Genomic DNA, 12,268 nt, shown 5'->3' on the forward strand with positions numbered 1-12,268 from the left:
ATTCCAAAAAGCTGGATTTAAAGATTTAGATTCTGATAAAATAGACCGGAAGATGAGAAATTTGAAAAGCCGATTTAAAATTATTAAAAATGAAAAAAAGAAAACTGGAAGAGGCAGGGAAACATGGATTTGGTTCGACCAAATGTATAACATATTTTGTAATGATAAATCTGTCACTTTTGATGAAGGGTTATCATCAATGAATTATTGTGATGAACCATTAAATTGTAGCATCTCCAGGTTATCTATGATGTCATATTTAAATAATTTTACTTATAATTTATTTCAGCACTTATTTTATATATATTACAATTTATCTGTTTTACCATAAACCTTATTTCCTAAATAGTACTTTAGAAAGCTCTACGTCAGATATAATGGCATCAAAATCAGGAAAAAGGAAACTTGATGAAAAAGATGAAGAAGACTGCATTATAAAAGATAAAAGTAGAAAATTGGTTCAACAGAGAGCTGCAGCACTTCAAATTGAAGAAGAAAAATTGAAAACATTAAAAAGTATTCACGATAATATTATCTCTAATAGCTGTAACCAAAGTAGCTTAAATAGTATTGCAGAAAATCAAAAGAGAAAGATAAATGCAATCGAAGAAAAAAATAAGATTTTACAAGAAAAAAATGCTCTATTAAAGCAAAGAAATGAATTGCTCTACAAGTTAATTGAGTCGCAAATAAAAAAAAAGTTGCATAAATGATATCTTATTCCCTTCTCTTCAATAATTATATAAGTAATTGATGTTTTCGGTTTAGCGAAGTAAAAGTTTAATATTTTGACCTTTTAATTAGTATAAGAAATTCATTATTTATTAAAAGTTTATCTGAATTGGCTGTTTTTTTTTCTAATAATATTCTCTTTCATAAACATAATGAGTATGCTACTAATTATAACGTTTCAAAAGAAATATGTTTTATGTTTAACAAAGTTTAACAGAGTTTATTTGTTTATATATAGATTTATAGGGGTATATTCATTATAAAAATAGGAAATATACATATCTTCCTTTCTGGTTTTCGATCTATTTTCCCATAAGAAGCTTTATTAATGGTTATTAGTAATGTAATTACTTAATGATACATAATTCTTCAATTATTATTGCTTTAGAAATAATTTACTCAATTTACTATATGTATGTATTAAACGCATTTGTAATATTTTGTATGACATATCTTTTGGTAATAAATAAAAATTAATGGGAACTGTAGTTTATTATAAATATTCTTTTATAATTTAATGAAATTATAAAACAATTGTCAATGTTATTTGTACATCAGTTTTGACTTAATTTATGGTAAATCTAAAGGGTAAAAGATATTTAAACATAAAATAATAAGAAACGTTCACTTTCTCACTCCCGTTGTAAGAATAACTTCAATAAGATTATAAATCATATTTAATAAACTTTATACAATATCACAAATCAATTAGACAGCCTGACTTTTCGCACTGTTTTAAATACTATAATTGGCTCATAATAAAATCTCGTTTTCTTCGAGGCTCTTCATTTTCATATTCATCATAATCTGTGTTATTTTCTACGGTTTCATTATTATCACTATCATTGCCAAGTGGATCAGTTAAAACATCTATTTGCTTATAAATTATAAGAAAATTGTGTAGTACACAAGCTGCTGCAACAATATTATTGGCCATAGAAATACTGTTAACATCTAAACATTTTAAACGTCTCCACTTTCCCTTTAAAAGACCATATGCTCGTTCTATTACAGATCGTATAGATGCGTGTTTAACATTATATTTAATTTGTTGCGGTGCTAAATTACCATTGTCCCTAAAGGGAGTCAATACGTTGATAAGCAGTGGATAAGCTGAGTCGCCAAGTAAATGTAAAGTGCGCGGTAGCAAAGGATTTTCAGCATTCGTTAATTTTTCATATATTCTACTACTTCTAAATATTGCTGCGTCGTGTGCGCGTCCTGGCCTGCCAATTAAGCAATCAATAAATTTCCCGGAGTGATCACAAGTTCCTGCAACATAAAAAATTTAGGGTAATGATTCCAAAAATTGATTGAAAGAATTAGCAACAAATACCTTGAAGCACTATTGAATGGAAATCCTTTCTGTTATAGTAATCGTTAGCGTTTCCGGGTGGTTGTTTTATAGGAACATGACAACCGTCTATCGCTCCAATAACGCCTCTGAATCCATTACATCTTTTGAGAAAAACCTACAACCATCAAAAGCAATTTACAATTTAAAAGTAATGTAACCATTAAATATTGTGACTATATAAAGTAAAAAGTTCAAATCTTACTTGTTCACTTTCAATCAGCTCATGATAACTTGGCCATTTTATGAAACATGGCATTAATTTTTTTATTGCTGAAAGAACATCTTTAAAATGTTTCCATCCACTACTTTTAGAAAGGCCAAATCTGTCACATGCTGATCGGAATGATTCGGGAGAAGCTAAAATCCAAATTGTTAGTAGAATTTTCTTCCGAAATGGAGTTGTTTTGTTCTCGTTAATTTGAGGTCTTAATAATTGTTCCAATGTCTGTAATATGCAAGTACTTCATTATTGATATAAAAAGGTGCAATAATTATAGCGAGTAGGAAATATAGCTACCTTACCATAAACGTTTCCTTATCCATTCTAAAATGAGAAAAAAACTGGTTATCTGTATAATTTGGAATTATTTTTTCAAAGAAGCCCTTATTATATGTTAATTTTAGCTTTTCTGTATTTCTTAATCCATGCATTTTTGCAAAACTTTCATTTCCTACGGTAATCATAGCAATATTTGCAATTTCAGCTTGTTCTATTAAAAAAAAAATAGCAATCTTTTTACTGTATTAACAATAATTTCACTCATAAAATTGCATGTACTTTTGTATTACTTATAAGATATCACAACTTTGTTTTTTCTAGCATGGAAGAAAATATCTTTTTGCAATTTACAATGCAGGGAAATTTTAGTACTTCTCCAATAATCTTTCATAAAATTGTTAAATGATTATTTAAAATTTTATGTGCTCCAAATAAAAATTATAGGCTTATCTCTCTATACCAGAAAAAAGTTGGAATCTACAGGCAATTATATCAATATTTTATTAGGAGTTGCTACACTTACTATACATATTGGTATGTTAGAGAATATAATAGATGTAATTAAGTGGTCGTGTTTCAAATTAGAAAACATAAATTATACAATTCCAAAAAGATATTATATAACATTTTCTATTATTATCATAATTTATGAAAAGAATATGCTATGAGGTAAATAATTATTTATTCAGCATCAGGATTAAATATAAATTGTTTAACTATACTATTTATTAATATACATCATAATTATGTTCTCTTACTTGTATTCTGTAGACTGTGATCAAGAAAGATTTGTAGCTCCTCATCCGCACTGTCATCTTCAGAGCTTTCACTTGTTGAATCATCGGACATTAAAAGAACATTATTGATAATATACATTTTTTCCATATTATATAAACCTCTAACACTGCTAGCTAATGATCCAATAAATCTATGTTACTTCGAAAATGAAACAACTAAAGAGGTTTTTGAAATTGGTGCATTCATATATGCATATATAATACTAAAATATATATTTGTATACAAATAATGCATTATATCTATGTATATTTACTTATGTATAGTTTATTGCTTGCTTTGTGCTACACAAAGTTAGCGACTTTTCAATAGCGCTCTAGTGTCTACAAAGAAAACAGCTAGCACCTAGCGGAGCGCTCATGTAGCGCTACGTATTTGAAACGCAGCCAATGTTATACTTATCTAATAATTGTCAATTCCTTATGTCATTATTACTCGAATATATTTGTCATTTTAAAAATTAAACTCATTCACTAACATAATAATGAACATTCTCACTGCATTAAATATACATAACCTTACATTACTATTGACAGTTAACAAGTCGCCGGATTAGTTATATCGATTACATCGATTTATTTGCAAGTTCACAGCTATAGTTTCGTCGTTGAGTATAGTTCGTTGGAAGCGATGTGAAAATGACGTCACTTTCCTTAGCGGCCAACTTCAGCCCAAGATATACAGAACAGCGTTGCCAAGTCCGCCATGTTGGAAGATACTACGCTGTATAGTTTGTTGGCGAGAATTGAATATACCACGCAAAATGTATAGTAAGTGTGATTCATAGAGAAGAAACGAAGTATAGTGTTTTAGGTATAATAAGCTCTCAGTGCTTTCGGACGTGTTTTGGCCATTAATCTTGCGTCGCGGCGTTGTGTGTGTAGTTAGAATCAGAGGGGCGAGGGGATTTCTAGGGAGTTTGTACGTAGCTGTCAAATGGCGCGATTAACCCTCAATTTTATATCATCAACAAAAATAATATTTTCGGAAAACGATTGTGGAAAAGAAGAAAGGATTTTAATAAATAACAGAGAAGACAAAATATATCAGATGAGTATAAATGAATACAAAAAATGAAAATTATTGTGAATTTTTAAGAAAATATACTTTGTGGTTATTTTTTTTTTGTTACAGTTGAAATCCGGTTATGATGACTTTCAATTAACCTTTTAAGGACGGGAGTGGTCGATATATCGACCAGTCAGAAAGGAGAAAAATAAATATTATTAATTATTTTTGAGGACAAAAATTCATTAAGATTCATATGCAGAAGAGTATTGCATGATCTATGTGAGGGATTAGTGCATATTCCTGCCGCTACGTGGAGATCACCACAAGAATTTTCTCGCTAGTAAAATGAATTTAGCTATAACATAATTAAAATCCCGAAGGTCCGTAATCTTACACTTTTCAACTGGTTTTTTATCTTGTACTATTCATTTATATTATTGCTTAAAATTTATTATTATTATTATTATCAAATTTTTATCAATTTGGTAAAATGGCTGAAAGTCAAGATTGGAGTAGCGGCGAATCTGAGCCAGATGTACCAAGTCAAAATGTTACTGACTTTGATTATGTCAATTTACACAACACTGACTACAATGCGCATCAAATTTTCAAAAATGCGAAGTTTCATCCATCTATAAAACAACTTGATGGTATCTTCAATATTAATTCTAGTATTGAAATAACGGGAAATAGACCGTTAGACTGTTTCGGTTACTTTTTTGACTCTTCCATATTTCAGTTGATAATTGATGAGACAAATTGTTATGCAGGTCAACATAATGAAACTGAAAGCTCTCATATGAAATCTTGGTCTCCTGTCACAAAAGAAGATTTAGAAATTTTCTTTGGTCTGTCAATTCTAATGGGCAACATTCGGAATGGCAATTTGAAAGATTATTGGTCTACAGATCCTTTATTGCACACACCAATTTTCAGTCAAATGATGCCTCGCGACAGGTATATGCAAATTTTGCGTTTTTTACATTTTCATAATAATTTAGAAATAGTAGACCATCCTCTGATAAAAATAAAGCCAGTGATAGATGATTTACAACGAAAATTTGCAACCGCTCTTATTCCAGGGAAAACCCTTTGCATAGACGAAAGTCTTTTGTTATGGAAAGGCAAGCTACGATTCAAACAGTACATTCCCTTGAAGAGAAATCGTTTTGGTATCAAAATTTTCGAGTTAGTGGATTGCGAGACAGGATTTATATTAGGTTTTGTTGTTTACACTGGTGCAAATACCGATTTTGAAAAATTTGGTTTAGGCTTCACTGGAGATATAGTTGCTCATTTCTTGCAACCTTATTTTGATGAGGGCCACGTTGTATATATAGATAACTGGTATACATCTCCTATTTTGGCTGAATTCTTATATAGACATAACACAGGATTGTGTGGTACGGTGAAAGCAAACAGAAAAGGAATGCCAAAACTTGAGAACAAATTGTTGCGTGGTGAAGTACAAGCAGCACATAATAATATATGGATGGCAATAAAGTGGGAGGATAAAAGAAGTGTTCGAATGCTCACAACCGTACACGATCTTGATTTTTGCGTAACCGGAAAGAAAGATTATCAAACCAATGAAGATATCTTGAAGCCGACGTGTGTTCATGATTATAACCAGAATATGGGCGGCGTCGATAACATAGATAGGCAATTATCTATAACAGAGACTGTGCGTAAGTCCATGAAGTGGTACAAAAAACTATTTTTCCATCTTCTTGATTTATGCATGTCCAATGCCCATGCATTATATAAAATTAAAAATAGTGAACATATGCCGTATCCTAAATTTCGATTACAGATTGCTAGATCTTTGTTGAAAATGGATTCTAACCATAGCATTTCTTATAATGTTAGTTGCCCTACGAGACTAGTTGGTCGTCATTTCCCGAAAATTGATACAAGTAGAAGGTGTCATTTATGTTCTGTCCGTAAAATTACACGTCGGACCAAATACATATGTTTCAGCTGTAATCTTCCATTATCCATAAATCCATGCTTTCAAGAGTACCACACACATGAAAAATTATAAAATCAAGTACCTAGATATGAGAGACAAAGGGACTCGTGATAAACGAGTATAAAAAATAAGGTTCACATTTTAAAAAATTTATTTTTCCTAGTGGCCGGGTGTGGTCGATATATCAACCACCACTAATGTTGGCGGTTCTACGAATGATTTTGAGTATACTTAGCTAAGTTTTTAATGATAATAAAAATATCAATTATAGAAGGAAATGTCCCGTCCTTAAAAGGTTAATTGAAAGTCATCATAACCGGATTTCAACAGTAACAAAAAAAAAATAACCACAAAGTATATTTTCTTAAAAATTCACAATAATTTTCATTTTTTGTATTCATTTATACTCATCTGATATATTTTGTCTTCTCTGTTATTTATTAAATTCCTTTCTTCTTTTCCACAATCGTTTTCCGAAAATATTATTTTTGTTGATGATATAAAATTGAGGGTTAATCGCGCCATTTGACAGCTACGTACAAACTCCCTAGAAATCCCCTCGCCCCTCTGATTCTAACTTCCCCTCGCCAAGACTCAAGATTAATGGCCAAAACGTAGTACACAGTGGGAAATTGAATCGTGTGTATTTCGGCTAGCTTCACTATGTAATTTAACGTGCAAAATGATATACTACACTATAGTTGAAAGCACACACGATTCAATTTCCCACTGTGTATGTATATGCCGTATTATTTTACAAGCAAAGCCTGTTTTTTGGGTTAATTATATTCAACGTTTTTTATATATTAACTACAATAATTATTCATTATATTTTTTTTTAGCTTCATATGTATCGGCTTGCTATAAATGTGACAAATGTATTTTCAATTTGAATTTCCATCCATTTTTCAAATTTAAAATTCACACTATCCGCCTGTTCCGTTCCGTTGAATACATACACTGTTCAAAACTGAATCATGTACAGGTATAGTTTCTGCTTCCCTATACTATCTTGTAGCAAAAATGCTTCTCGCAAAATTGATTCATGTCCATCTCAACTCCTCTATACTAGTATAGCAAAAATTTAAAGACAACAGCAGACGAAACGCGACATCGACAAATATGAAGATGACGTTTTGGACTTAGTAAAAGCATTATCCAAAAAGCATATTATTTATGTTGGAAACATAGGGTTGTCGAAAAATGGAATGGAAAATATTGCAAATATGGTGCATATATATAATATTATTTATCAAGTATAAAAGGGAGGAGATCGGATGTAATTTTCAGCCTATAAAGAAGGAAAAGCATCAGATAAGTATCGCGAGCAGTAAATCAAAAGAAAGATTAAAGAATATTTTGCTTTGTTAAATTCATCTTTCTTCTGACTTACTGCTCCCAATACTTATATATCTGATGCTTTTTCCTCTTTATAGGCTGAAAATTGCATCCGATCTCTTCCCTTTTATACTTGATAAATAATATTATATATAAGCACCATATTTGCATTATTTTCCATTCCATTTTTCGACATCCCTACATTTCCAACATAAATAATATGCTTTCTGGATAATACTTTTACTACGTCTAAAACGTCATCTTCATATTTGTCGATGTCGCGTTTCGTCTGCTGTTGTCTTTAAACTTTTGCTATAAGATAGTATAGAGGAGTTGAGATGGACATGAATCAATTTTGCGAGAAGCATTTTTGCTACAAGATAGTATAGGGAAGCAGAAACTATACCTGTACATGATTCAGTTTTGAACAGTGTACGAGCAGCGATACAGGCGATACGGGCGATACTAGCGATGTCGCTGAAAAGTTGGATAAATCCAACTTTATTTCAGTGTCGCTAGCGACAGAATAAGGAGAAAGTGTAGTATACTTTGTCCCACGTGACCATTTGTCGCTCGTCGCTAGCGATAAATATAAGATGATATACTATATGCAATCCAAGATGGACACTAGCGATAGAATATGCAGTTTATCTCTCCTATGTTTTCACTTGTCGCTTGTCGCTCGTCGCTAGCAGCGACATATTCTGAGGCGGGTTCAACGCCGGGTTCTGAATGTAGGAACGAAGGAAACGGGTAATCGCTAGCAGCAATCGCATAATGGTTTCTTAGGTGTAGTGACTGTGGTGTCGTGTTATGGTATATGACATTTGAATTTAATTTGCATATGTATAAAAAAATTGTGAATATTATAATAATAATCAAAAGTTATAAGGCATGCACATATATTGAATGAGGAATTAATAAAGGTTTCATATATATTTGAAATGAATGTTTTCTTAAATCCTTGTTATGAAAATAATTCCTTCATTTTCCTATATAGCATGAGAGGATGAAAATTATATAGTTCATATATCAGAAAATAATAATTTACATTAGTAAAATTATGATTATCCCTAGTTTGATAATTTTATTAGTAAAATTAATTGTTGCTACATGTTACTCATAATAAAACTTAATTGAATTTATTTTGTAATAAAAATGTTACAATTTAAGATTTTGTTTTTAGTAAGAAATCTATACAGGGTAAGGAACTTAAACCGCCCCAAAACATTAGTAGAAAAAGATGCATATCTTTTTAACTATATAAGAGATATTCAATTTTTATATATGACCTTTGCGAAAGCAAATAACAAGAGAATTCGAGAAGGTCCTATGCACAAATTGAATATCTTTTATAATTAAAGAGATACTCGTTTTTTTGCATCTATATTCTAGGGCGGTATAACAGCTTCACTCTGTATATATGCCGTATTATTTTACAAGCAAAGCCTGTTTTTTGGGTTAATTATATTCAACGATTTTTATATATTAATTACAATAATTATTCATTATATTATTTTTAGCTTCATATGTATCGGCTTGCTATAAATGTGACAAATGTATTTTCAATTTGAATTTCCAATACTTCTAACAAGCATCAGCGCCGCCTACCGGCAAGGATTATTTTAGGACCATGCCATGCCATGAGCAATCTCCCGTTTCATCTCTGTCCATAGACACGCCGGATTATAGGGAATCTAGGGTTTTTTTATTGTAAGTTGCGTGACTGTGACTAGATGCCCATCCAATTCAATCCAGCTCGTTGGAGACCACAGAGAGTTTCCGCCCCCTGTAGGAGACAGTAAAGTATGGCTGCAGGTCACGTCGAAATCTGTGAGAAAAAGTAAGGATTTGTGTGGCTTTTGCTAGGAGGTTAATATAATATTTTATTTAACAATTATTCAGCAAATTCTAATAAAAATGGCAAAATCTCGAGCAATATCTAAAAAACCAAGGAAGGAAGGATTTAATCGTTCAGGGCATAGTATGAATCCTGAGCGACCTATAGAGGGCCTTAAAGGTGTATCGAAAGTACGTACAAAAGGCACGATTAATAGGTTACAGATGTATAGGAATCAAAAACCAAAGCGAAATCGTGTTGGCAAAATTATCAGTCCTGCTCCATTTCAAGGATGGCATCCATCAGGCACAGTGTCCAGGATAGAACCTTCCCTACGTTGGTTTGGGAATTCCAGAGTTATTTCACAAGATGCTCTACAAAAGTTTCAAAATGACTTAGGAACAACTATGAAAGATCCTTACAAAGTAATAATGAATCCTACTCAATTGCCTGTAATGTTATTGGAGCAGAAAGCAACTAATGGTAGGGTACATCTTTTAGACACAGAGAGCTATGATAGCGTATTTGGTCCAAAAAGAATCAGGAAGAAGCCAAATATAGTAATATCCTCATATGAAGAGCTGCAAAAGCATGCAGAGAAAAAAGAAAATGTTTATGATAAAGAGAAGCTTACAAAGGATATAGATTTGATAAAAGATGATAATGGAATTAAGGATGCTCAAAGAGACTGGGTAATGGCAGCAGGACAAAGTAAAAGAATTTGGAATGAATTGTATAAAGTAATAGACTCTGCTGATGTAATTTTACAAGTTTTAGATGCAAGAAATCCTCAAGGAACCAGATCACCTCCAGTTGAATTATATTTAAGAACAGAGAAGCCTCATAAGCATTTAATATTTATTTTAAATAAGGTAGATCTTGTACCAACATGGGTTACGCAGAGATGGGTGGCAATTTTAAGTCACGAATATCCTACAATAGCTTTTCATGCCTCCTTAACACATCCATTTGGCAAAGGATCCTTGATTAACTTGCTGAGACAATTTGCCAAGTTGCATTTGGATAAAAAGCAAATAAGTGTTGGATTTATTGGATATCCGAATACTGGGAAAAGCTCTATTATTAATACTTTAAGATCAAAAAAAGTTTGTAAAGTAGCGCCAATTGCAGGAGAGACTAAAGTATGGCAATATATTACACTAATGCGACGCATTTATTTAATCGATTGTCCAGGAATAGTATATCCGTCAGCTGAAACTGATACAGAGAAAGTGTTAAAGGGTGTAGTGAGGGTTGAACTTGTACAGAATCCAGAAGATTACATCTCTGCTGTTCTGGAGAAAGTAAAGCCAGAGTATATTCATAAAACATATAAAATCAAAGAGTGGTACGATCACATTGACTTTTTGGAGCAATTAGCAAAAAGAAACGGCCGACTAATGAAGAAGGGGGAGCCGGATGTTACAGCTGTAGCAAAAATGGTTCTAAATGACTGGCAGCGAGGAAAAATACCATTTTACATTGCTCCTGAAGATTTTAAAGAGCCTTTGCAAAGAAAAGTAGTCGTAGCAAGTGAATTGGAAACAGTAGCAGAGGACAGTGTGGATAATGAGGAGCCTGTAGCATCAGAATCCAAGAATAAAATAAGCTTTACATTTGCCCAAGATTTCCGAAAAATCAGATTAGCTTTGCCTTATTCCAAGGAAGATATTACAAATAATTTGTTGCTTAATAACAATAAAAGATCCATGAATGTGAGTGATATTTCATACAACAACACAATGACATCCACTGTGTTTGAGGATAAAAGTTATCTGGAAAATCGAAAGGAGAAAGATGACATGTATAGTGAACAGGATGGACAGCTCGTGAGAGTTTTACAAAACAACAATAGCATTGAAAGGATGGAAAATGAAAGAAATGAGAACAAAGAAAATATGGAGAAGATAAAGGACGATGACAATTCTGATGCAGAAGCACATATTCTAGGGGAAAAGGATAATCTATTGCAAAATGTTTTTGACTTACAGGGAGTGTACAATACGAGCAATAGAGAAGCTGAGGTATTAAAAATGGTGTCCAGCAGCGGAGCTTTCAGTATATCAGATCCATCCACCTTGCAAAATAAATCTAAAGATAAAATGAAGAAACAGCTGACCAGCAAACAAAGACGAGCCCTAGAAAGATCAATGCGAAGAAAAAAGATTGGAAGCGACTTCTACAAAGTAACAAATGTTAAGAATAGGAATAGAAATAGAAAGGTGCCTAAGGTTAAAAGAAAATAACTTTTACCAACCAGAATTTTTTAACTCTCCCATATGTCGTTATATGACGTTAAATTATGTTTATAACTTTATTTCAACAAATCATGTATAGTTTACCATAAGAAAAAAAACTCTCTATCAAATAAATATATTCTTTATATTATTACATACACAGCAATTGTAGATCAATTGTATTATTATCATCGACATCCTACGAAGTTGATAGATCGATATTTCAATCTTTCAATACATCTGTTTGAGTACATATAGCGTATGAAGATTCACACATTGTGTTATATTTAAATGACGGTTCTTAATTTCCGTTAGATTAGCTATACTCAATTTAAAGATTAATATATATTACTATTGACTATATACGGGTTAGAAATTATAGGGTGACAACCCGAAAAATCTGAAAAGAGGAGACGATTTTAAGAAAAAAATTCAAATACAACTTTTAAATATGATTAATATTTACAGAGTTACATAACAATTTGTT

The 12,268-nt window shown here is 31.8% G+C and overlaps 3 protein-coding genes across 4 annotated transcripts; 2 read left to right on the top strand and 1 right to left on the bottom strand.

The window, feature by feature from the left end:
* Positions 1–1,474: 1,474 nt before the first annotated feature.
* Positions 1,475–3,464, bottom strand: LOC136775204 (putative nuclease HARBI1). Its single transcript, XM_066729777.1, has 5 exons — positions 3,347–3,464; positions 2,612–2,799; positions 2,292–2,534; positions 2,069–2,204; positions 1,475–2,004 (listed from the first exon to the last, which is right to left on the bottom strand). Exons 1-5 carry the CDS (start codon positions 3,462–3,464, stop codon positions 1,475–1,477), a joined length of 1,215 nt encoding a protein of 404 aa, XP_066585874.1.
* A 1,420-nt stretch (positions 3,465–4,884) lies between these two features.
* LOC136775205 (piggyBac transposable element-derived protein 4-like) lies at positions 4,885–6,215 on the top strand. Its single transcript, XM_066729778.1, has 2 exons — positions 4,885–6,082; positions 6,208–6,215. Exons 1-2 carry the CDS (start codon positions 4,885–4,887, stop codon positions 6,213–6,215), a joined length of 1,206 nt encoding a protein of 401 aa, XP_066585875.1.
* A 3,252-nt stretch (positions 6,216–9,467) lies between these two features.
* On the top strand, positions 9,468–11,935 carry Ns2 (nucleostemin 2). 2 transcript variants are annotated; one of them, XM_066729662.1, is made up of 2 exons: positions 9,468–9,547; positions 9,610–11,935. In XM_066729662.1, the coding sequence occupies exon 2, from the start codon at positions 9,625–9,627 to the stop codon at positions 11,788–11,790; it is 2,166 nt and encodes a 721-aa protein (XP_066585759.1). In that variant the 5' UTR covers positions 9,468–9,547; positions 9,610–9,624; the 3' UTR covers positions 11,791–11,935. The 2 variants fall into 2 exon arrangements, with proteins under 2 accessions (XP_066585759.1, XP_066585760.1); XM_066729663.1 differs by lacking the exon at positions 9,468–9,547 and having other exon boundaries at positions 9,610–9,735; positions 9,836–11,935.
* Positions 11,936–12,268: the final 333 nt, after the last annotated feature.

Source organism: Prorops nasuta, unplaced genomic scaffold, assembly GCF_024137725.1.
Source record: "Prorops nasuta isolate Cenicafe-Biocafe unplaced genomic scaffold, Cenicafe_Pnas_1.2 PNAS00007, whole genome shotgun sequence".
Classification (NCBI taxonomy): domain Eukaryota; kingdom Metazoa; phylum Arthropoda; class Insecta; order Hymenoptera; family Bethylidae; genus Prorops; species Prorops nasuta.

Excerpts from the sequence above, each read along its gene's own strand:
- LOC136775204 (XM_066729777.1), bottom strand. The coding sequence starts at position 3,464 with ATGTATATTATCAATAATGTTCTTTTAATGTCCGATGATTCAACAAGT. Across the intron at positions 2,800-3,346 it reads TCACAGTCTACAGAATACAA|AACAAGCTGAAATTGCAAAT; the intron begins GTAAGAGAACAT and ends TTTTTTTAATAG. Across the intron at positions 2,005-2,068 it reads CCATTCAATAGTGCTTCAAG|GAACTTGTGATCACTCCGGG; the intron begins GTATTTGTTGCT and ends TTTATGTTGCAG.
- LOC136775205 (XM_066729778.1), top strand. The coding sequence starts at position 4,885 with ATGGCTGAAAGTCAAGATTGGAGTAGCGGCGAATCTGAGCCAGATGTA.
- Ns2 (XM_066729662.1), top strand. The coding sequence starts at position 9,625 with ATGGCAAAATCTCGAGCAATATCTAAAAAACCAAGGAAGGAAGGATTT.